At 38.9% G+C, this 22,253-nt stretch overlaps 1 protein-coding gene across 3 annotated transcripts in view; it reads right to left on the bottom strand.

The window, feature by feature from the left end:
* Positions 1–4,811: 4,811 nt before the first annotated feature.
* The window catches only part of CERS6 (ceramide synthase 6), a 115,916-nt gene continuing 98,474 nt past the window's right edge, over positions 4,812–22,253 (bottom strand). For 2 of the 3 annotated variants that reach the window (XM_071561678.1, XM_071561677.1), the window contains 3 exons: positions 14,999–15,155; positions 13,968–13,991; positions 4,812–11,442 (listed from right to left, as the gene is read on the bottom strand). In XM_071561678.1, the coding sequence (XP_071417779.1) occupies positions 11,281–11,442; positions 13,968–13,991; positions 14,999–15,155 (343 nt within the window). In that variant the 3' untranslated portion in view covers positions 4,812–11,280. The remainder of the gene's footprint in view (positions 11,443–13,967; positions 13,992–14,998; positions 15,156–22,253) is intronic. The other variant, XM_071561679.1, reaches the window with a different exon arrangement.

The following is a 22,253-nucleotide window of genomic DNA, read 5'->3' as shown; positions in this document are numbered from 1 at the left end:
ATGTGCTGGAGCTTAACACTTATTTCAGTTACCTGTGCCATAGAATCATAGAATTTACTGGGTTGGAAAAGACCTCTAAGATCATCAAGTCCAACGCTTGGTCCAACTCCAGTCCATTTACTAGATCATGGCACTCAGTGCCATGTCCAATCTCAGTTTAAAAACTTCCAGGGATGGTGAATCCACCACCTCTCTGGGCAGGCCGTTCCAATGCCTGATTACTCTCTCTGTAAAGAATTTTTTTCTGATCTCCAACTTCTATTAACCCTGGCAGAGCTTGAGCCTGTGCCCCCTTGTCCTATTGCTGAGTGCCTGGGAGAAGAGAGCAACCCCCACCTGGCTAGAACTTCCCTTCAGGTAGTTCTAGACAGTGATGAGGTCACCTCTGAGCCTCCTCTTCTCCAGGCTAAACAACCCCAGCTCCCTCAGCCTCTCCCCATAGGACTTGTGCTCCTGTCTATTCACCAGCCTTGTTGCTCTTCTCTGGACCCGCTCCAGCACCTCAATATCTTTCCTGAACTGAGGGCCCAGTCACAGGCCACTACCTTGACTTTTACCCTAACTTGTAATCCACAGTGTTAGCACTTCTTTTCATGCATGTAAATCGTTGTTCTTTGGTCTGTTAAACTTTGTCACTGGAAATCTTTTGACATGGCCAAGTTTGATGTATAATTCATTAAAGTATGGAATATAGTAGTTACAGATAAATCACATGTGTATTTTGCAGCTTACCAAGAAGACTATTCCTGCCACAGTACTCGGCTTTGATTTCAGCTACTTTTTTCTGTCTTATTTGTAAAATGCTTTACTTTTCACAAAATATTTAAATAGACAGCTGCAACAAGGAAAAAAAATCTTCATTTGATAATATAACATAGACCTATTCTGAAAAGCAAACAAACAAATATTTGCTACAGTTGTGAATATTAAGACATGGAAGTTATACTGTGCTTCTGTCATATTCCAGTTGTGTTATATTTCTGTCTCCTAATTGTTCAATAAACAGTTTATTCAATCCCTTGAAAAGGTCTAAATTAGTTCTGTCATAATACTCTAACATTGCTGTGAACTCACTTGTGAATGACAACTTTTAAAAGCTCTGCCGAATGTGATCTAACAAACATGCACACAGAAATCAGTCCCACAGCCATGTTACCATACGTGTTTTCACTGTATAAATGAACGATACTAAATATGGTAATACCTTTTGAAAGCAATAGTTGCAATCCAATTACATCAGGCATTACTGCTTAAATAGGGCTGTATGCCTGATGGGTTGTGAGGAATGGCTTTAATTGTCAGACAGCGAGACTCCATTCTTTTTATCATTATCCCTAATCATTTAAGAGCAGACTGCCTACATTAACTTTTTGGCTGAGCAAGGAGTAGGTAGAAGTGACAGAGGGGTAACCTTGTGGGTGGTTTACTACCTGACTAAGTTAAAGCACAATACATTAATGTAAATGCTTACCTCATAGGTTAAAAACAGGCAAAGAACTAATACTGAACTTTCCAAACAAAGCTAACAGGAAACACATTTGTTTGTCTAACTCTATGTCTGACACAACCCTACTAATGGAAAGACAATGCAGCAAATTGGTAATTGTATTTTTTTAATATTAGTTTTATCAGCATGACTTACTGGCCTGTATCCTCCTGTACTTGGTGTAAAGGCAGACAAGCCATCTGACAAAATCATGTTTCTAAAGGAGAGGGAAAACCTCTTCTGACATGCAATTTTCAATGCTGTCAACTGCAACTCTCCAGCAATTACCTGTCATTTTAGGCTCCAGGCTTAAGGTTAGTCCACAATTCTGACAGTCTGCTTGGGACTGTAGTACAGTAGGGAACGCCTTTACTAAGTACCCTGCTAATGGCATTGCAATGGATAAAAATACCAAATTCACATTCAATGTGCATGCAATTTACATGAGAAATACAGTTTGCTGTCCTCAGCTGCTCCTGCTGAAGTTTCCTCTCATTGTTAGCAACCCATTTTCCCTCTTCCAAATAATATAGTTAGCATTCTATAATAGTTAGCTGTCAAATCTTATGAGAATTCTCCCAGGTGAAACAGCTGTTTGTGCTGGATCCTCAGTCAGGTTGCAACAGACCATCATAGCTTCACTATATGCAACTTCAATGGTTCACACACTATTTAACAAAAATTCTTTAAAAAATAGATTTGGTAGGAAATTGGTATTAAAAGGGAACAGTTATTTAAAGAATTTCATGTGAAGAGGCAGCTGCTGCTAGTCTGGACAGTACTCCTGGCTGCTTTTTACATCCACATCATCCAGGGGGTACCACAACTTGGGTCATCACTTCCTCAACATTGTTGAAGGACCAAATGTTGGACCTTTAAGCAATCTACACTTTTAACATGCAAATCCTTTTCTGGAGCTGAAATATGGATTAGGTTATCCCATAAAGTAACAGCTATGGACACTGATGTCACTTGGAGATTGTTCAGTGAGAAACTGAATATAAAAATGTGATAGAGTAACACCTAAATGCTCTGGCTGCATTAAGTTTAAATTAATGTTAGATGATATATTAAACAAATGCAGCTGTAAAATAACAAGCCTTCCTGGTAGGGGGCAGCTCTTTCAAAAATACTTAAGGAGAGCAACAGTAATTGAAATTACCATTACTGGGAGTTAAAAGGTGACGTTATTCTTTAAACCAAGCTCAGAAACAGGAAAGAAAGTGGCTAGTTAGGTTAATATGAGGAATTTAATGCAATTTTAATCAAGGAAGGATCACATTCCAGCTGTGGCTAGCAGGATTTTTTTTTCATGTCGGGAGAGTGCAAAAAGTTGCATAAATATGGCAAGAAATATGTCAGTTGTATAGAGACCTTGCTTGGTTCTGCTTTGGAAAGAGTGAAGAATAACCTGAGTATTTTCTAGGGAAAGGGAGAGAACCTTACACCTGGAAGTATTTAAAAAGTATTAAAACTCCCACAATGGTGTTTTTCAGATGTCTGTGAAAAAGCGTATTTGAGAATGTTATCTGCCAGCAGCTTTAAAGTACATTGTATTTTCATGTAATTAGTGAACTATAGCACTAACATTACCAGTAGATCATACTGCTCAATACTCAATTATCTTCTAATACTTCATTTTGTACTGTACTTTCCAGTCATTAAAAGCTAACAGTTCTCTGTCACATATAAACAATTACATTTGAAAGTCAGAACCTTACGAACAGGTCAGTGTTGCACACAACTCTGTATTTAAACAGTCCTCTATAAGAATCATCACTGGCTTCGCAGACTCAAGGCTGGAGAAGACTGGTATAAAACACTTTCCGCAAACATGTTTTATCCTATAGAGAGAACGCTGCCTTCTAAGGCACAAGCTGCTAAGCATGTGTGCCTTACCCTTGCTCCTGGCTACACTACACTGTGGAGGGGCATCCTGTGGTCATTGCGGTCTTCTACTGGCAGAGCTCTGCACAGTTAAGCCTGGCATGGCACATGCCTTAAGGACAACATTATTCTGCCCAGCTAATACATAGTTATCATTTTATTCACTTGCTTTGCACAAATAGGCTTTGGAGTATTGGAATTAGCTTTTCACAAAGCTCTGGATCTCACAGTCTGGTGGGGAGGGGCGTCACCAATGAGAAGTCAGCATAGGCAAGTTTGCTCAGTGTGCAGTCCAGCTCATACTCATTACACATGCCAATATTAATTTGGTGTCATTCACACTTTTTAAGATGGTGTTCATTTTTGAATTCACCAGTATGGGAACTCTGTGAAAACAGCCTATGATGACTATGTGACAACCATCCTGGACTTCTCTACACCTGAGCACAAATGGGCATCCTGGTCTGTGAAAACACTTATGAAAGTAATGATCTGGCAAGAGTAGGCCATGTAAAATCTGTCAAGGCGCAGGACTAGTGCCCTGCAGAACAAAGCACAAAGAACACCAAAATCCCCAGCATAAATTAGGGAAACAGGAACTCTCCACCCACAGTAGCAGAGCTGGGACTAAGTGTAGAGCAGGAATCCCTCCACACAAGCTCTCAACCTCTATTCTTCACAGCATGAAGAGCTACTGAGTCATGCAGTTACACATTTGGATTCCTTCCACTCACCTTCTGAACATACAGGAGACTTTGTCACTGATTTCTAACTCTTCTAAAGCAGCACAGACCTCCTGTTGTTTTCTGAGAACCACTGTTTTTCCTGTAGACAGAGACCTTTACAGACTTAAAGGCAGCACATAAAAAATATTCCTCTTTATCACATTATCCTGAGCCACTTTCTGTACACAATGGCTCTCCTTTGTGCTATGTAAGTTGAGGGGTATACATGGCATAGGAAGCGAGAGACATTAGACATACCACTGAACAATTTTTTCATGGAATTAAATCTCTTCATAAATATCTTCAATAAATATGAACTTAAAAGCTATATTATATGCACTACAAGATTCTCTCTATTATCATAGAGACATATTAACAACTACAGTAGTTAGTTTTTGAAACACAGTGGAAACCCCTGAGTTTATTTCTCTTCCAGAGGGAAAACTTCAACTGATGTGTGAAGATTCCTACATGATTGGTATTTGTATTTTGAGAACCATTGCCTCTATTTCCTGCTGAAGTTCCCAGAATGTTTTTGTGCATCCCATTTCTAAGTACTGCCTCATCATCTTTTAATGCTGCACCAGAGCCTGCTTGACAATGATGTTTTGTAGGCTTAGCTTTGGTGAGTGTACGAAAGCAATTCCAGTTCAGTGCATTGCTAAACATAGGTAGTTCCTTGCTAAAAATAAAGAGAAGGGGAAAAGAAGAAAAACCCTTTACGCCTCTTTCTTTTAATAGTAATAATAAAACATAAAAACTAAAATAAACAAACAAACAGATTTAGTCTATTGTAATGGTAGTGGTCTGGAAGATTCAGGTTCCTTGGTAAAATTAAGAACTGCAGCTTTCCCCTTAGGACAACCCCTATATAAGAGTGGCCCTCCTCTCTCACTTCTGAAAGAGGTTAGTAGGTGGTGTTGTGCTGGCTGACAGTTTAGCCTGAACATCTGAATGAATATCTAAGAAACTCTGCTCACCTAGACTGAAAAAAGACAGCTTTTCCAGCTGGACATTCAGGAATTATTAACATGCACAATTTTAACATTGAAATCCTAGGCAAATGTCTTTTTTTTTTAAATAAAAATATTTTAATTTGTATAGAGAGAACTTGTCCTATTAACACTTCCTATTACAAACAGTTTAATACAAGAAATAATATAAAATACTGCAGTGATGTATTCAGCAAAGACACACTTGGATCTGCCTGAAAAGTGGTGGAGTCTGCAGTGTAACAATGTTTGAGCTAAAACAAAGGAAAATATTGTTTGCATCTCATACAAAAGAGAAGAAAACCAACACTGCATTCCTAATACTTATATTTATTATGAAAGTGTCTCCAAATTAAAATAGCCCACAATACTGGTTGGTTCCAGAGATTTTATGAGGAATAATTATTTTCCATATTAAAAAAAACCCACCCAAACCCAGCCAAATTAAACACAAAATAACTTCCAAAGTTCTACACAACAGCTATACATGAAAGGATTTCTAGCTAGTGCATCACTGTATCCAGGACAGTGGAATGCCTACACATCACTGCATTTCTGAAAGAGTTGCTCAAGCACAGGACTGTCATGAAAACACAGGTCAAAGTGTGTCATCTGCCTCACTCTGACTTGCAACAGCCAATCAACATGCACAGTATGGTATAGGAGCTCGTGTATAAAATTAAATTGCAGAACTGCAAGAAGGTGAAGCTCAACAGAAGCCAGAAAATGCGTTATTGTTGCACAGATCATTTTAAGTCATGTAAGACTTTGTCATTTTTCTGACACATGTGATCACTGACATAGCTCCAAAACATAATTTTGTAGTATTTCCTCCAGTTTTTTAATTGAAAGCAATTTTAAAGACTGAGAATTCTGTACAGAGACACTCAAACACTGTGTTTTCATTGCAACTACAATCAGAAATCTTTACAATTTAAGGGCTGTACATGTACACCACCTTTCCAAATTTCCACTAGTGCTTTTTAAAAAATAAAAGAAAAAAAGAGTAACATTGTCTTACTGAAGTTCCCATTAGGTCCCTGTTGCAAATAAAAACCAGTCAAAACAAGTAATATCAACTGGTTTTGCTTCATGGTTTGAAGGCAACTGTAGTTTGCAGAACACTGAAGTTAGGCCTAATAGGGTTGACATTACAGGAAGGGTAAAAAGTATTCAATAGCTCCTCTCCTATAAATGTCACAGGAAGTAGACAATAGAAGACATACAAAAATGAGTTGTAGCAAAGAGATTAAAAAAATGCCAAAGCATCAACTGTAGAAAACCAATGGTAGCCCCTATTTCTCTGAGATACAGAAGGCTGTGGTAATGAGAAGATGAATGAAACAGGCATTAGGCTTCCTACTAGAGTACTCTGTGTAAACCCCATGGATTGTGTAAATCAGCCAGCACTGAGCACCACTGACACGTGCTGCAGGGGAACAGCTCTTGCCATCATGTCCTGGCCAGAACCACAAACAGATTTTCACCTGAAACAGATACAGATTTAAGACAAGAATCACTTCACTATAAGCAAAGCTCTATTTCATGTACTTGGGCCGCAGAAAAAGCGTTTGATACTGGCAATCATGTGGTCACAGAAGAGTCACAGGCTGAGACAAGAGCATATGAAGCTGTGACACCTGTACCAATTCTGCTGGAATCATTAAATAAATAACACATAGAAAAAACTACAAAAGGGCAGCAAGGAAACAGCATGAGACACTTTGGTATTTTAAAATTAGCACTATTTAACACTGATCCAAGACCCAAAAGACTCCAATGTCCACCCTTGTTGTTTGATCACATATTTCTACCATTTTCTGCAATGTTGGTTTTTATGAGAAAAAAACACGCTAACCCACCATGTATTTTTCTTTTGGTACAAAATATGCCAATATGGGAAACAATAAAAAAAGGGTGACCTGAATCTTGGTTTTCTGTATTCTAGGCTGTCTAGGGAGAGAAAATAAATTCTTACTATTTACTAATAAACTCTATGCATAATTTCCTCATTTTGTTACTTCAACATCTCAACCACTGTGTCATGTACTGTACTATAAAAAGGGAGCATAGAACTTGAAGACAAAGAGGTTATAGAGTACAAACTCTCATTTCTAAAATTACTAAAATGACAATTCTACAAAAGGTATGAATATACAGGTCTCACATATACTATGAACCACGTGAACAATTTTAGTCAATTTTCTGGAATACATGCAATTAACCTCTACATACTTGACAGCCTCCAAATGCATCTTGCAAAGCTCTTCATCAGAAAAGCAAACAAATTCAAATTAAAAAGGAAATAATTGCACAGTATTTGCTCCGCAGAGTGGAAGATGAAGCCAAAGTTTTGACAAGCATGTTAAAGCAATGAATCAAAGCACACTGCCTGTCTGATCACTAAAACACTTGGACCTTTCCACTAGAGAAAGAAAAAGTGTGTTAATTCCTAATTTTTATTAAAACATCTCAAGCTTGAAAGATCAGTGATTATTTAGCAAAGGGTAATGAAGCTCTCAGTGCTTCCTTACTCTTATCGCGTTTCCCAAATGTGTCATTTGAATCTCTTATCTCACCTATTTTCCACACATATCTGTATTAAGCTTATTCTAGGCTGCTAACAACAAACTCCAAAAAGCCAGGTTTACAGGGGATAAGTAAGTAATTGGCAGTTAGCTGAACCAAGGTAACTGTGGACATGCTTTAGTGTATCATAGATGCAACTGAATTTAAACTTCAAAGGAGAATTTCAGTCCCAGATGCACTCTTCGAACAGTGGGGATCCAAAGGGACCTTGACACAATTGAGAGGTGGGCCAATGCAAACCTCATGAAGTTCAATAAAGCCAAGTGCAAGGTCCTACACCTGAGTCGTGGCAATCCCAGGTGCACATACAGGTTGGGCTGAGAAGTGGTTGAGAGCAGCCCAGTGAAGAAAGACTCAGTGGTGATGGGTGGTGAAAAACTCACCAAGAGCTGGCAGTGTGCACTGGCAGCCCAGAAAGCCAATGGGATCCTGGGCTGCATCAAAAGGACCGTGGCCAGCAGGTCGAAGGGGACGATTCTACCCCTCTGCTCTGCTCCTGTGAGATCCCACCTGGAGTGCTGCGCTGAGCCCTGGTGTTCCCAACATAAGAAGGACAGGAAACTGTTGGAGAAAGTCCAGAGGAGGGTCACAAAGTTGATAAGAGGGCTGGAGCACCTCCCCTACGAAGACAAGCTGAGAAAGTTGGGCCTGTTCAGCCTGGAGAAGATTGTATGGAGACCTCATAACAACCTTCCAGTATCTGAAGGGGGCCTACAGGAAAGATGGAGAAGGACACTTTTTCAGGAACTGTAATGATAGGACAAGTAGTAATGGGTACGAATTGAAAAAGCAGAAATTTAGGTTAGATATTAGGAAGGGGCTCTTTACTGTAAGGATGGTTAGGCACTGGAACAGGTTGCCCAGGGAGGTTGTGGATGCCCCAGCCCTGGAGAGTGTTCAAGGCCAGGCTGGATAAGGTCTTGAGCACCCTGGTCCAGTGAGAGGTGTCCCTGCCCATGGCAGAGGGGGCTGGGCCTAAATAATCTCTAAGATCCCTTCTAATGCTAAACATTCTATGATTCTATGATACACGAAAAGCATATGTAGCCAGTGATGGTAAATCATCTCAAGGACTGAAGCTTTGACTGTAAATCTGAATTCACACTGTAGAGCATAGCTGGAGAGGACCAACAGTGACTGAAGACCTCTTGCACAAGGACTGTTGTTGGGAAATGCTCTCTGCCCTGGAATCACCAGCATTGCAATATGCTGTCTGTGTTGTGCATATTGAGAGTTCAGAGCAATATTCTAAAGTAAGACAAAATATTTTGCCAGAATACCGTTTTTGTGGCCATCTTTGCAGAAGGGAAATGGTTCAGTGGAAGTATTAACACCATGGAAGAGGAGTGTTTAAACTGATATTCTCAGTTACCAACTTTCAGGTCAGATTTCACAAATTAAAATGTTCCGTTAATATATTCCAGGATAGGTTTATTTTAAAATCTTGGTATCATCTTGACAGTAATTACTACACAGCTGTGACTTCAAACACCATGGGTGGGATACTTTCTATTGCAACTTGTGTATTTTTACATGTATAATCTGCCCTGTTGCTTATGAAATCAAGTGCACAGGAGACAGAAGAAAATACTTAGAGACAAAGAAACTTTTTGGGGAGAAGGAGATTTAAATAAGGCTTCCTTGCTCCCTTAGGTATACTCATGGACATATAAGCTATGGAACTGCTGAATTAGAAGGTTACCTGACTTTTTCAAAAGATGTTCTGTGGGTAGTAAAACTGACATTTTCTATGACTTACAACTTTTTCAGTTTTCTTACCTTTATTTTCTACTTTTACCAGACTTTTTTTCCAAGACAAGAGTCTTTATGGATAATAAAGGCTTCAGATGTTTTCAGGAGAGACAAGTAGAGTAGGACAAATCTCAGTTTTCAAAAGAAAGAAGTGACGACACAACTTTCTTCAATAGAGTCTATAAAATAGAGTCTTTAAGCATGTTTTATGGCATCAGAAGCCATGAATATTTTGCTATTTGCATAGGTGGAAGGAATCAGACTTCCTGGCTCAGAGTTCCAGCTGAACATGGCACCCCAATCCCTTTGAATACAGAAGACACTTAAGATTTTTTTCCACTGGTTTGTTCCTTCCTTTTTAAAAAAACCTTTTTAAAATATACATATATATGTAAGTCTTTGGTCTATAAGCACATTTGTTCTGTGTGCACAGAGCACTGTTGAACAGTAGGTTGCATAGAGTCTGTTACCCAAGAACCTTGCCTACTTTTGGCACTGCTGTCACAAATCACAGAAAAGTGTCCTGCAAGAGTTGTATGATCCTTAACATCCTACATCAAACTTTGATCTAGAGACTGGAAGAAGTATGTATATAATGTTTAAAAGAAGTTTACTTTGGGTGTTACTTTGTCTTCTTTGGGACACTGTTTGTAAATCCTGGATGAAAAAGGAGTACAAATTTTTTTTGCAGACACCCTTAATTTTATTCGTAGAGGTGATGAAATACTGCTGGGCATCCCAAGGTAGCTGTGAATTATGTTAAGTGAATTTTGCTCAAGTTTTCACACATTTAAAATAAACTAATTCTAGTAATGTATGCCATTCTGCCTTCACCTCTTCACCCTACTAAGTGGCAATAATTTTAAGAAAAATACCTAGACTGAACTGTGTCAGAGGAAGCAATGAACTTTTCATCTGCTGTTTTTCCCATTACATCACTGCTCTCAACCATGAGAATGTGCAAGAACAGTTTCAGGACTGAGGTGTGGATTCACAATGGTGCACTTGAACAAACACCTTTTTACACAGAATCTCTGCAAAAAGCTGAAATCTGTAGAGGTAAAAAATTGAAAGGCAAAAAAAAAAAAGTGAGAGAATGTTTATCCTAAGTGTTGACATCAATGTTTTTGGGTGTTTGTACAACAAATCAAGTCTACTTCTAATGCAATTAACCACCAAATTGAATTTTAAATTATGCTAAAATAATAGCCCACAATGACTACTTTTTTTTTTTCCCCCAAAGTGCTAATTAACCACATTACCTACTATTTAAAATATCGATCAAGTGTTTTAAAACTCTGTGTTGGAGGAACAGTGACTGTGATTGGATAGGCAATTTCAAAACCAGTACTTTAAAACACAAAGATAGCAAAAACATCTGAAGTAGATCTAAAATCTATAAAGCTATGTTCTATCTTAGTATAAGTAACAACTTAAGCAACTATTACTTATAGCAGATTCAGCAAAAGCAACAGGGATGGACAGAAGAGATCTGAGCATGATGCTCTCCACCACCGAGAATCCAAGATACAAAGTTTCAGAATGGATATTCCCTTTTGTCCAGAAGTTCCCAAAAGAATACAAAATAAATAATATTCCCAAGACAGTACAAGTGAAAATACTGCTCCCATTGTGTCAGATACATACACATACAGCATGCCTACGTATACAGAATGGTGTGCTGTCTTCATTCACAAACAGGAAATATGGCAGTGCGCTATCAGAACGCTTTGATACTCCTATTTTTTTCTGATGCTGAGATACATGAAAAAACCACATTCCCAACTTATAATTTATTTCCAGTAGCAAACAGTTCATTCTGTTCGTGTCTCATGATTGAACTCAAGGATTAATGCTCCTCTGAGCAAGTGCCACCAGTAAGATACCCATTTGTCCCATTGGCACCGCTGGTCCCGTTAGTGGCGATAGTGCTGTGCAGGGCCTTTGAGCGAGGTACTGATTCTTCCTCATCTGAGCTTGACTCAATGTCACTTCGGGCATCTGTTGCCATCTGCAGAATTTGAAAAAGAAGCAAGCAGTAGGTGACTGTAAGGAAACAACTCAGCTTTTTGGTTCAAGAGAATTAGAAATTCACTCATTTTTCAATTTTAGCTTTGAAGGTAATCTCAGCCCTGGCACACTTCTCTTTCTTTACCTTCCCAGACTCAAACACTTCAAACACAGATGTCTGTACACACATATGCCATGTGCAAAGAAAGGTGAGAACTTAGCACCTGTGCACTGAAGGTAAAATGTCCAAGTGCTCAAGGCAAAGGGCTGTGCACAGACTAAAGTAACCAACAATCCAAGCTCCCAAATGCAACCTCAGTCCCTCTTCTCTCCTACTAACTATAACTTTATTTCCTGTCCTTGATTTGGGGTGCTTCTCTTTGATGTCATAGTACAAAATATTCAACCTTACTTCCTGCCCCTCACCTCCCAACTCATTCCCTAGAGACCATGTGGCTATGGGGAACAGTGCTACAGGAGGAGACAGGGGTACTGGCCAAAGTATAACTCACCACACAAGGTAACTGCAGTCTCTGTTAAGACAAGTGGTGAGAACAGGGCTTGCTGTGGACATAGTCCAGTTCATTCCCTAACACAGGAATCACAAAACTACTTGAGCAATCCAACTGTGTCACAGGAAAGGTGTTTCAAAAACAGATGGAGTTGCTAAGGATTGCCTGCTAATATCCATCTGACTTCCTTGAAAATCTTCAAAACTGATAGGAGTACACAAGATAAAGTACAAAAAAAGCATCAACAGAAAGAGGTCTGAAGTTTAACCTGCATGCAGCTCTAAGGATTCAGCTTTCATACCTATTTCTACTCCTGTTTATATAGCTGAGCATCCATCCCAGTTTACTCAAAATCTCTCCGTGCTGTCCTGGTTGCCACATCAGGCAATTACAATTGACTTTACTATAGTGAATGGACATAAAGGGGGAAAAACACATCAAATCTTTTTCCCCAAACTCAAACCCATGAAATAATAGGGCCACTGCATGTAATTTTTTTGCTTACAGTAATTCTCCTCTACTCCAGAAAGTCCTCATGACAATTCTGCTCTCCAGCTCTCATTTCAGAAACAGCCTTTGGGGCTCCCAATCTTATCCTTACAATATCATAAAACCCGAGTGACATTATTCTGCTTGGGACCAGTGAAAAAAAGAAACACAGTTCCCATACATCTCCTAATAAGTAAAGTTTTTAATGTCAGTATCTAGAAAGCCCACAATTCTGACACCCATGAACATCAACAGTGGCTGGAAATTTGGTTGCATACTTACAGAGCTTCAATTAACAGATTATTTCAGTGTCTTTCATATAAAGAGGCTTTTATATTAAATCTGTTAGGGGTACAGAAATACACTTTGAATTATACTTTTATCAGACAGATGATAATAATCTCAGTACAGGGTACTGAGAGCCTGTGATCAATTCTGCACCAATATAAATTCTCTTAATATATTAGATTCACTGCTCATTCTTCTGCTAAGATCTTGCCAAAGCCAAACAATCCAATGAAGATTCTATGCTGCAGCCACTTCTGTTGAACGTGTGATCTGCTCTGTTTTTAAAAAGCAACAACAAAGCAGGGTCTTTGCACTTAAAACCTGATATGAATGCAACACATGTTGCAGTTTTTAGTTCTTTTTATTGCCAAAAGAACACACTGGAGTAATTTCTGTAGGAGTAGTCTAGAATACATATATAGAAAATACGTGTATATATATAGATATAAAAATAAATAAATATATGTATATATAAAAAATAAATTGCTTTATCAGCCAAGCAGTTCCAAAGGTGGATACTAGTACTAAAAAAAAAAAACAATACTTAAGGAGGAAGATCTACTGTAAGGTATCTCTAATGTGCTGTGAAAACACTTCTTATTTTACTGCAGAAATGAAAAGAACAGAGTTGCAAGTGAGGAAGCAAGTTAAAATCTGAAGGAACAAGAATCCTGTATGTATATGATATACAGATCTGTCTGTCTGTCTGTCTGTCTGTCTGTCTGTCTGTCTGTCTGTCTCTCTCTCTCTCTCTCTCTCTCTATGTATATGCATCTTTAGCCTGGTCACTGTGTTGCTGCAAGTGTCTAACTTTAATCTTGTACACTCTGTATTTTCTTCTATGCAATTGTTAAAACTACAAGGTGGAGGACTTACACTCTCAAGTATGCATCCTGAACGGTGACAGAACAGCTGCTCTGCTATTTATTTATATATTTATATTTATTTAAATATTTTTAATTTATATTTAAATTTATATATATGTGTGTGTGTGTAAAAAAAGGTTGCAGTATAATGGCACCCAGATACTACAGATAGAAGTGGGGTTTGAATGGTCTTAGGCAATACATAGCCAGAAAGTAAAAATGGCCTTTAAAGATAGCTTTAATTTGAATATATAAATGTCAACAATGGATAAAATACCAAGCAGAAATCACAAATTAAAAAACCAAACCAAAACACAAACACCAGCATTGTCAGAATCAATCTTCTGCAAAGTAAATTGAAAGAAACTTACTTGCAAGGGGTTCCACTTCCCAGCCTTCCAGCACAGCACAAGGGAAAGGATAAACAAGCAGAGTAAGACAGAGTAGGAAGGACTCTTGGAAGTCACTGGTGTAATTCAGACAGGACAGCTGAGGCTAATAATTGCTAAAAGCAGAGGAGACTGAAGTGTGGCTTTCAGGCAAAATACAGGTCATGAATGCACTGTCTTTCATACAGAGTGAGTGGTATTTTTGGACTCTGTCTGGTGCAAGGCTGAGGTCTCCAGGACATTCCTAGGAAGCAGTTTTCTGCAGAACAATCCCATTCATTTCAGGGGTAGTCACATGTCTAAAACATTGACTCGTGTTCTACTCCTTAAGGGCAAAATGCCCTGTACTTTATGTGACCTGCAAGCATTAGTGATACCACCTACACGTGAGCACCGTATCTGCACAGCAAGTGTGATGGGGTGAGCATTTCTATGTGTGCCATCTTCCTGCCAAATGAACCAGTTGCAGCAAGACACTAAATTTTATGCCAAATGGTCTTGCTGTGAGAATACTAGAAAGAAAATCCATGGCCCTTTGCAGAAGTGGGATTGTTTTATTGTTTTGTCACTAATATCAAAACAAAAGAGGTTGTGATCTGTAACTTTCCCACTGGCAAAGGCAGCAGAATTTTAGTTTGCATTATTACTGCTATCACTTCCAGCTGGAAAATGAACATTTTGCTAACAATTACTCTAAAGAAGAAAAACAGAACTGGCAGCCCTAAGAAAGTAGTTTGCTTGCCTTTTTTTTTTCTTTTTTGGTTTAGTGTTCGGTACAGATTATAAAAAAAAGTGTGGAAACACATATAAATTCAATCACTATAAAGAGTATTATTAACTTATCTGACAACTGTTAGGAGTGGAAGAAATTTTCCATGAAAAGAAAGAAGAGTTTACATAAAACAAGATGCGTCTTCAGTAGTGTGTTATTGATGAGAAAAAAAAATAATCAAGAAGTTATCTGTATTGATATGAAAAAGTTAAAATCATGAAACAGAACCGTACTCTCTTACCTTGCCCTTCAAAATAGCTTTGTAGGCTGTCTTCATGATTAGGTAAGACCAAAGACAGTGTAGAATTTGAAGAACCATAAGAAGAACATTGAGGACCCACAACGCAGGAAAATTGCCCAGAGCTTCATACAGTTCAAATGATGTTGTGTTTAATATCCTAGAAGAGACAGGGACAGAAAAATAATAACACTTTCCTTAAGCCAACACATCTCAAAGAAGCCCTTTTTAAAACAAGATGACAAGTATTTGATTAGATGGGATCCACATGTGCAGTTGGTTCTCAAAATAGTAGTGACTTGGACTGAATCACACAAGATCTTCTGTGTGCATTTCTTCTCTTTATCTATGAAACTGGCAAGTGTTGGTTGACCAAAATGACCTCTTCCATGATTAATTACAAAATTTACTTTATTCCATTATTTAATAACAAAGTCATTCCATCTCAACTGCCTCCAGTAGGGGTTTGGTATGCCCATATCAGCATAGGGTAAGAGCATGTATGAGGACTGTTACGCTACAGTGCAATCCACATGCAGTACCATGTTCTTCAAACCATGTTCCCAGGCTGTGACAGTGAGCTGCAATCTTTCCTGTGTTAAATGAGACAAACCTGTACCAAGAGCCAGGCAAATGCTCTTTAAGTGAAGCCCTCTCTCCCAAAGCCAGTCTCAAAGCTGAAGGGTTTGTTTCAGTGTACACAACTAAGGATATCTTTCTCCAGTTGGTATCAGCAATGCAAGTAAGTGCTGTGCGGAGATGAAACAGTATGAGACCGTTCATTAAAGTGAAACTTCAGTGGCACCTGAAAAATGGCACATATGTGGCAGGATTCACCTTCTTATGGGGTTTTCTAAGAAGTGTGTGTGTGTGTGTGTGTGTGTGTGTGTGCTTGGCTGTGTGTCCCAACATAAACTCTTATTTAGTGGAAACCTTAGCACCAACAGAAATCCAAGTTCAAAACAGTCGATCAGTCAAGAGGTTTAACCCTGGGTCTTGAACATCCTGGGTGCCTACACTGACTGCTGAGCTACTAGAAAGTCCCAGGGCCACTTTCTGCACAAAATCCAATTTGCACATCACTCATGTACAACCAAGAGTGAGGTTTAGCAGTTACATAAAGGAGAGGTGGACAACAGGGCAGCAAGGGATGGGAAACCTTATTGCAGCCTTTCGACACTTAAAGGGGGCTTATAAGAAAAATGCAGACAAACTTTTTAGTGGATCCTGCTGAGATAGAACAATGGGTAACAGTTTTAACCTAAAAGAAAGAGATGTTTTACAGTGAGGGTGGTAAAATTCTGGAATGGGTTGCTCAGAGAGGTAGATTCTCCGTTCCTGGAAACATTCAAGGTCAGGTTGGACAAGGCTCTGAGCAACCTGATCTAGATGGATAAGTCCCTGATCATTGCATGGGGATTGGATTACATGACATTTAAAGATCTCCTGTAACCTAAATCATCCTATGATTCTAAGAAATTCAGGCAATTCTAGACATGTGAATCAAGTTTTTGAGAATCAGCATATCAGATGCAGGGAGTAACTGATGTTATGTCTTTTGAAGCTTTGTGAATACAGTACTAATTTTCTGCCCAAATATTCCATCACAGCAGATGATTTCAATCTGAACCCCAGCAAACAATGGCTTGAGAGAAGAGTGGAGAAGAGACAATAGAAACAATGGCATTTTTGAAACAAATAACGATAAAGAGATTGCTGTTAATTAGGGAGAGAAAAAAGAGGCAATTAAAAGATTTATCAATCTTCATCAATTTTCCCTGCTGGTATAAAAATTCATTAAAAGCTCCATCGGCTTTATATTATTATTTTTTTTTAATTAACTATCACCCGCTAGTCACTAGATGGCGCATTTAACCAAGACAACGCCCGGCCCGCTCCTGGGCACCAGCTGCGTCCTGGACACGGATGGCACCGGGTCCTGCAAGGCTCGGAGAGGCTTCTGAGCACCAGCTGCACCCCGGGCACGGATGACACCGGGTCCTGCATGGCTCAAAGAGGCTCCTGAGCACCAGATGCATCCCGGGCATGGATGGCATTGGGTCCTGCATGGCTCAAAGAAGCTCCTGGGCACTAGACGTGTCCGGGGCACGGATGGCACTGGGGTCCTACACAGGCTGCAGAGCAGCACAGTGCTTAGTGGAGAAGGTACAGATACCGATGCCAGCTTTTTAATAAGTAATCACATTTGCCACAGCCCCTTTACAACAACATAAAATGAGTTAAATTAGTATTAATAAGAAGTTATGTACAGACAGCAAACCCAAAATATAACATTTAGGGGTAATGATTTATGTGTAAAAGAGCAATGATCAAAAATCAATTGGTGATTTCTAATACACTGGCCCTAATACTGTAGGGGCATTTCATAGTAATTCTACCTTTTTATTTTTGCCTTCTTACATTAAACTGCACATATGCCTCATAATTTATTGAGAAGTTGATGTTTTACAATCTTACTATACTGTTGTGTTTTCACAATGTCTTCAGTTTATGGAGTGAATATCAGAAAAAGAAACTGTTTTCCAGTGTGCAAAGACCTTGTCATATTATAGCTTCTGTCAGAAAGAACTCTTCTGTCTCAACTTTGTACCAATAGCAGTAGCAGCAGCAGCAACGTGGAACAGCAATAACCCACTTTACAGTTCAAGGAGAAGCTCTCATGCATTTCAAAACAGAGCTCTCTAGTCAGCACAGTTTTACTTCACCAGTGCTTATTGCAGTTCTAACCATTATATTAAATTCAAACTTGAAACCAACAACTCTTGCATATAACGTTACCCCTGTTTACACCCAACTGTCTTCATGTCTAAAATTCATATGCTCCAGAACTTTAGATGCAGTTTCTACAGGTTTCTGTTTGTATTTTCATTCACTGGACCAAATTCATCCCTGGAGACTTCCACACAAGTTAAGTCAAAAAAGCAGCATTAGAAATGCTGATGGTCCAGTCTTGCAGAAGTCAGGAAGAAAACAAGGCCAAAACGAGTCCTTCTGGGTACCAAAAGAAGTTTCATGTGCCAATGAGTCATCTAGTGTGTATCCGATACGGGAAATAACCCTTCATTGAAAAAGCAGACCACTTTCTAACCTGCTCATGTCTGGCAAAATAAAGACAGGACTGGAATTCTTCAGTAAAGCTGTACAAAGCTGAGCAATGCTAAGAGGGGTCAGTGATCTGATGTGCAGGCTTGGTGTGCAGATAGAGGTAAGGCTATGTCTAAGCACCTAGGACTGAGCAGAAGCTGAGTGAAATATACAGAAAATGACAGAAAAAATGGATCCAAGCAAATAAACTCTCCAAATAAATAAATTATTTCATATTAGAAGTCTGAAATGGGAAAAAAAATCACAAGTTTATTAAGCGGAATACACGGAGAAATTCTACCTTTACAGACTGAGGAAGGGGGAGAAAGAAGAAAGGCTAGACCACTTTTCATCAATTACACTGCTAAAAGTATTCAATGGAAGCATTTTAACCAACTACACAACAGGGACTGGAAAAAGCAGAATGAAAATGGATTACATGAAGCAGAAAGTGCCTATATGATGTATATGCAAATAAATCTCAGGTTCAAATACTCAGAAAAGCACTCAGGCCCTTAAATCTGCAAACATGCTTCCTGGAATTTTTCAAAGCTCTCCAGTGGTTAAATCCCAGCTTTTCATAATGAATGGCATGAACTTTGATTCTTGGGTATCTGACTTGAAACAGCTGGACTTGATCTCACACTGGGAAATTACTTTAAGCTGCAAGTGCTCTACCTTTCTGAAAACTTTGGTCAGCATTTCTCAGATCTTTGCAATTTGAAACTGAATGTTAGTTTCTGCTTTTGAAGATAGATTCTGGACTGTACAGATTTTTCTGAGGCCCTGAAAGATTTTGATAGCTGGACAAAAAACACAATCTCATGGAAGGTTCCTTCATTAAATGCATCCCAAGCACAGTTGTGCACCTGGCTGTGTGAAGCTCTCAGTTTAGCATCTTGAATTAAGATGCAATCTACTGTTACAGAAATCTGTGGTATTCTTTCAGGAATGCTGTCACAGTATCTGAGCCACTGTGTGAGCTAATCCTGTACTTACTGGACTACCACTCTAATTGAACACTCAGAATAAAAATAATGCATTTTCAACAACTACTAAATAATCAGTTGCAACACATCAACAGCAACACAGGCTTTTCCTCTACTGTCTAACCCTTTATCTGGCCAGCAAAGCAGTACTTGGGAGACTATTGGAAACAGACCCATATACTGACTCAGTAAGATTACATTCCCTCCCTTCAACTTAGTGGGCCCAAGTCCAGGCTCTTGGGTAACAGCTACTAATTCTTGGCAAGCTGATCCCTTGTCTTGCACCAGGGATAAAAGGAGAACCTGGAGATGAAGGAAGAGGGATAATGAAAGAGAGGAATAGGTGGAAGAGTAAAATGCTTATTTATGTTTGTCTGAGAACTGTCAAAAATGTGCTGTGTTTGTTTCTGATGGGATCCTGAGAGAAATGAAAAGAGGCAAAAAAGGGTATAATGTGGAAAGGGTAGGCATTCTTCCAGATAAGCAGGAAATGAATGATGAACTCTGCAGAAAGAAGCATAGCAGGATGATGGACACTATTATCACATTCAATGAGAGCAGAAACTGTGCAGGTGAAATAAGTGCTACTGCAAGTTGTCATAACTTCTGCAGCACTGTCCACTGACCAACATACTGTATGTGAAACATGATGAATTAAAGTCATGTTGTTACCACAGTACAGTAGTCAGAAGGCTCAAAGTATGGCCAAGGACAGCACAATGATACCAGCTTGTCTAAATAATATCTTTATCTCCTTTACCAAGTGTATATTAGACAACAGTATTCTATATTGCAAAATAACCACCTGTACTGGGACATATTTCAATACTGCATTCATGATAGAGAAAATAGGTAATTACATCTAGGTGGACATTAATGACATTCAGATCCTATTTAGCACAAGTAACTCAACAATACTACTGCCAGCAATGCTTCAAAGTTTCTGCTTTTCTTGAATTTTTCCTTAAAAACATAAACAATTGCCCTTACTTCTGCTGCAAAAACATAGTAATTTATTCTCCATTATACATGGTAAAAAGTTAGGAAGACCAAAGAACAAAGAGTTGGGAGTTCTAAATTCTGGATTTAGCTGTTATATTAACTCATGTCATCCAAGAAATTTTCCAATTTCTTTACATAGTTCACTTTTTGTCAATGATGAGCACAAATATTCCAAATATACTGGTACATTTTGTTGGCCACATAAAGATGCTGGGAGAATTGGCTTGTATATGAAACACCATGGACTACTGCCTTAAAAGATGCCCTAAAACTGACAGGTAAGAAAAAAGTACCACTGAGATTCAGAGATAAATGAAGAGGCAGTCGAGTGTGAAAGCACATGTATGCACACATGTTGATCAAGTATGATAAATCAGCTACATTTCATCAGTAGTTAAGTTTTATCTCTGGGATTTTGACCTTGACTGAAATCTAATAGGACTTCATATCCCAGGCTGTCCTAGCTACTTTTAATGACAATGCTACACAACTGACATGACACACAGATATTTCTGGATGAGAATCTTTAGATCAATTACACAACTTTTTACCTGAGAAATGTATGGAATGATACACAAAATTGTCATTAAATTGAAGGAACTATAGCACCTCCTATATTGGAGTCCTCAAGCTGCAGCACAGCTATATATTCATAGCAAACCCAGTACATAAAGGGCTGAACTGCCAAATTCTTCATCTTCTGAGTTTCAGCTTGGCCAGCTGCTGTGTCTATATCACTGTTCTGCTCTGAACAGATGCTTCTTGGTTCTTGCTGAGCAGAGAACAAGCTTGTTTCTCTTTTCAGATCCTGCTATCTCCTATGTTTTCAGCCTCACAGAGTAGGACTTAAGCTACTAAACAGTGCATGGCAAATACGAGAGGAGTAGCAGAGACCCCCTGTGAACTGAGACAAGTCAGATGAACCATACAGAAACAAGTCAGATGAACCATACAGAAACAATGAAAAAGGGAAAGAAGGACTGGGAGAGTCAGAGATGATCTTTCAACAGCATCTCAGACTGATTCCTCAGATTGTTTGCTTGGTGATGCTCATTACCCTCTTCTTTTAGGCAGCTGATGAAAGATCCCTGCAAAATGCAGCTACAGAAAGAATAAACTCTTGAGGCAGTATTCAGAGCCACATTAAATCCACACACTCCAATTTCATCAGTGAGCTCAGCATCACATGGCATTCTGCTCACCCATACTAGCCCCACATCAGAGGATTTCCTGACATGGTGCCAATACAAGCTCAGCTGCTGTAGAGATGGGTGGCTCCTGTCCTAATACTAATTAGGAACAACATGCCTTTGCAGAAATCACAGCACTGCGACTGAGACTGTGTTATTTTAAGCCCCGTGCAGATCAATAGGATTTCCAATTACTTATCTAAAATGATGAGACAGGCAGCAAATCACTCATGTTTGATATACTGTAAAAGAGACCATTCTGATTAAACTGTCACTGTCCTGGTTTCAGCTATGCTTTTCACTCAATTTGTTCTCATCAGCAGTTACTGGCCATTAACTGTTTCTGCAGCCACTGGTATGAATAGTAGTATTTACACTCTTGTGGATAGAAAAAAAACAAGAATACAAGGTCAGAGATGTCTTCACAATACAAGCTCAAACCTCTGGAGATCTTTTAATAGATATCAGGATATGGAGGGAATTCATATTTCCTACCAGAATGTAATTATACTCAGCAAAATGTTGCATCAGTAATGTGTTACAGCAAAATGCTTGTGTAAAGGCCTGTGATAATAGCACACAGGCACACAGAAACTATGTTATACTAAGAATGACACTTCCAAAACTGAAAATATCCAGGCACACATAAAACTTTCATATGAGCAACAGCAAACACATATCAAGATCCATTTGCCTGGAGTTCACGTTATTCTCCAAACAAAGCATTTTTTGTAAACTGTAGTTTTGAATCTTTGCAAAACAGAGTATCAGGGTATAAAAAAATCCTTCCTCATGCCTCTTCCTGTTGACTAAAAATACGTGCAGTTGTGCTTAACTATCTGCCATGGCAGACATTTCAGCACCCAAACTTTCTGTAAACGCAGGAATGGAAGAGAACTAATTCAAAAGCCCACAAACCATCCCAGAACAGCTGCATTCATTTTTTTGTCAGGTACCCAGTGACTTTTAGGT

The sequence above is a fragment of the Pithys albifrons genome, chromosome 8 (assembly GCF_047495875.1).
Source record: "Pithys albifrons albifrons isolate INPA30051 chromosome 8, PitAlb_v1, whole genome shotgun sequence".
In the NCBI taxonomy this organism is placed as follows: Eukaryota; Metazoa; Chordata; class Aves; order Passeriformes; family Thamnophilidae; genus Pithys; species Pithys albifrons.
This window is presented reverse-complemented; position numbering and strand designations above follow the sequence as displayed.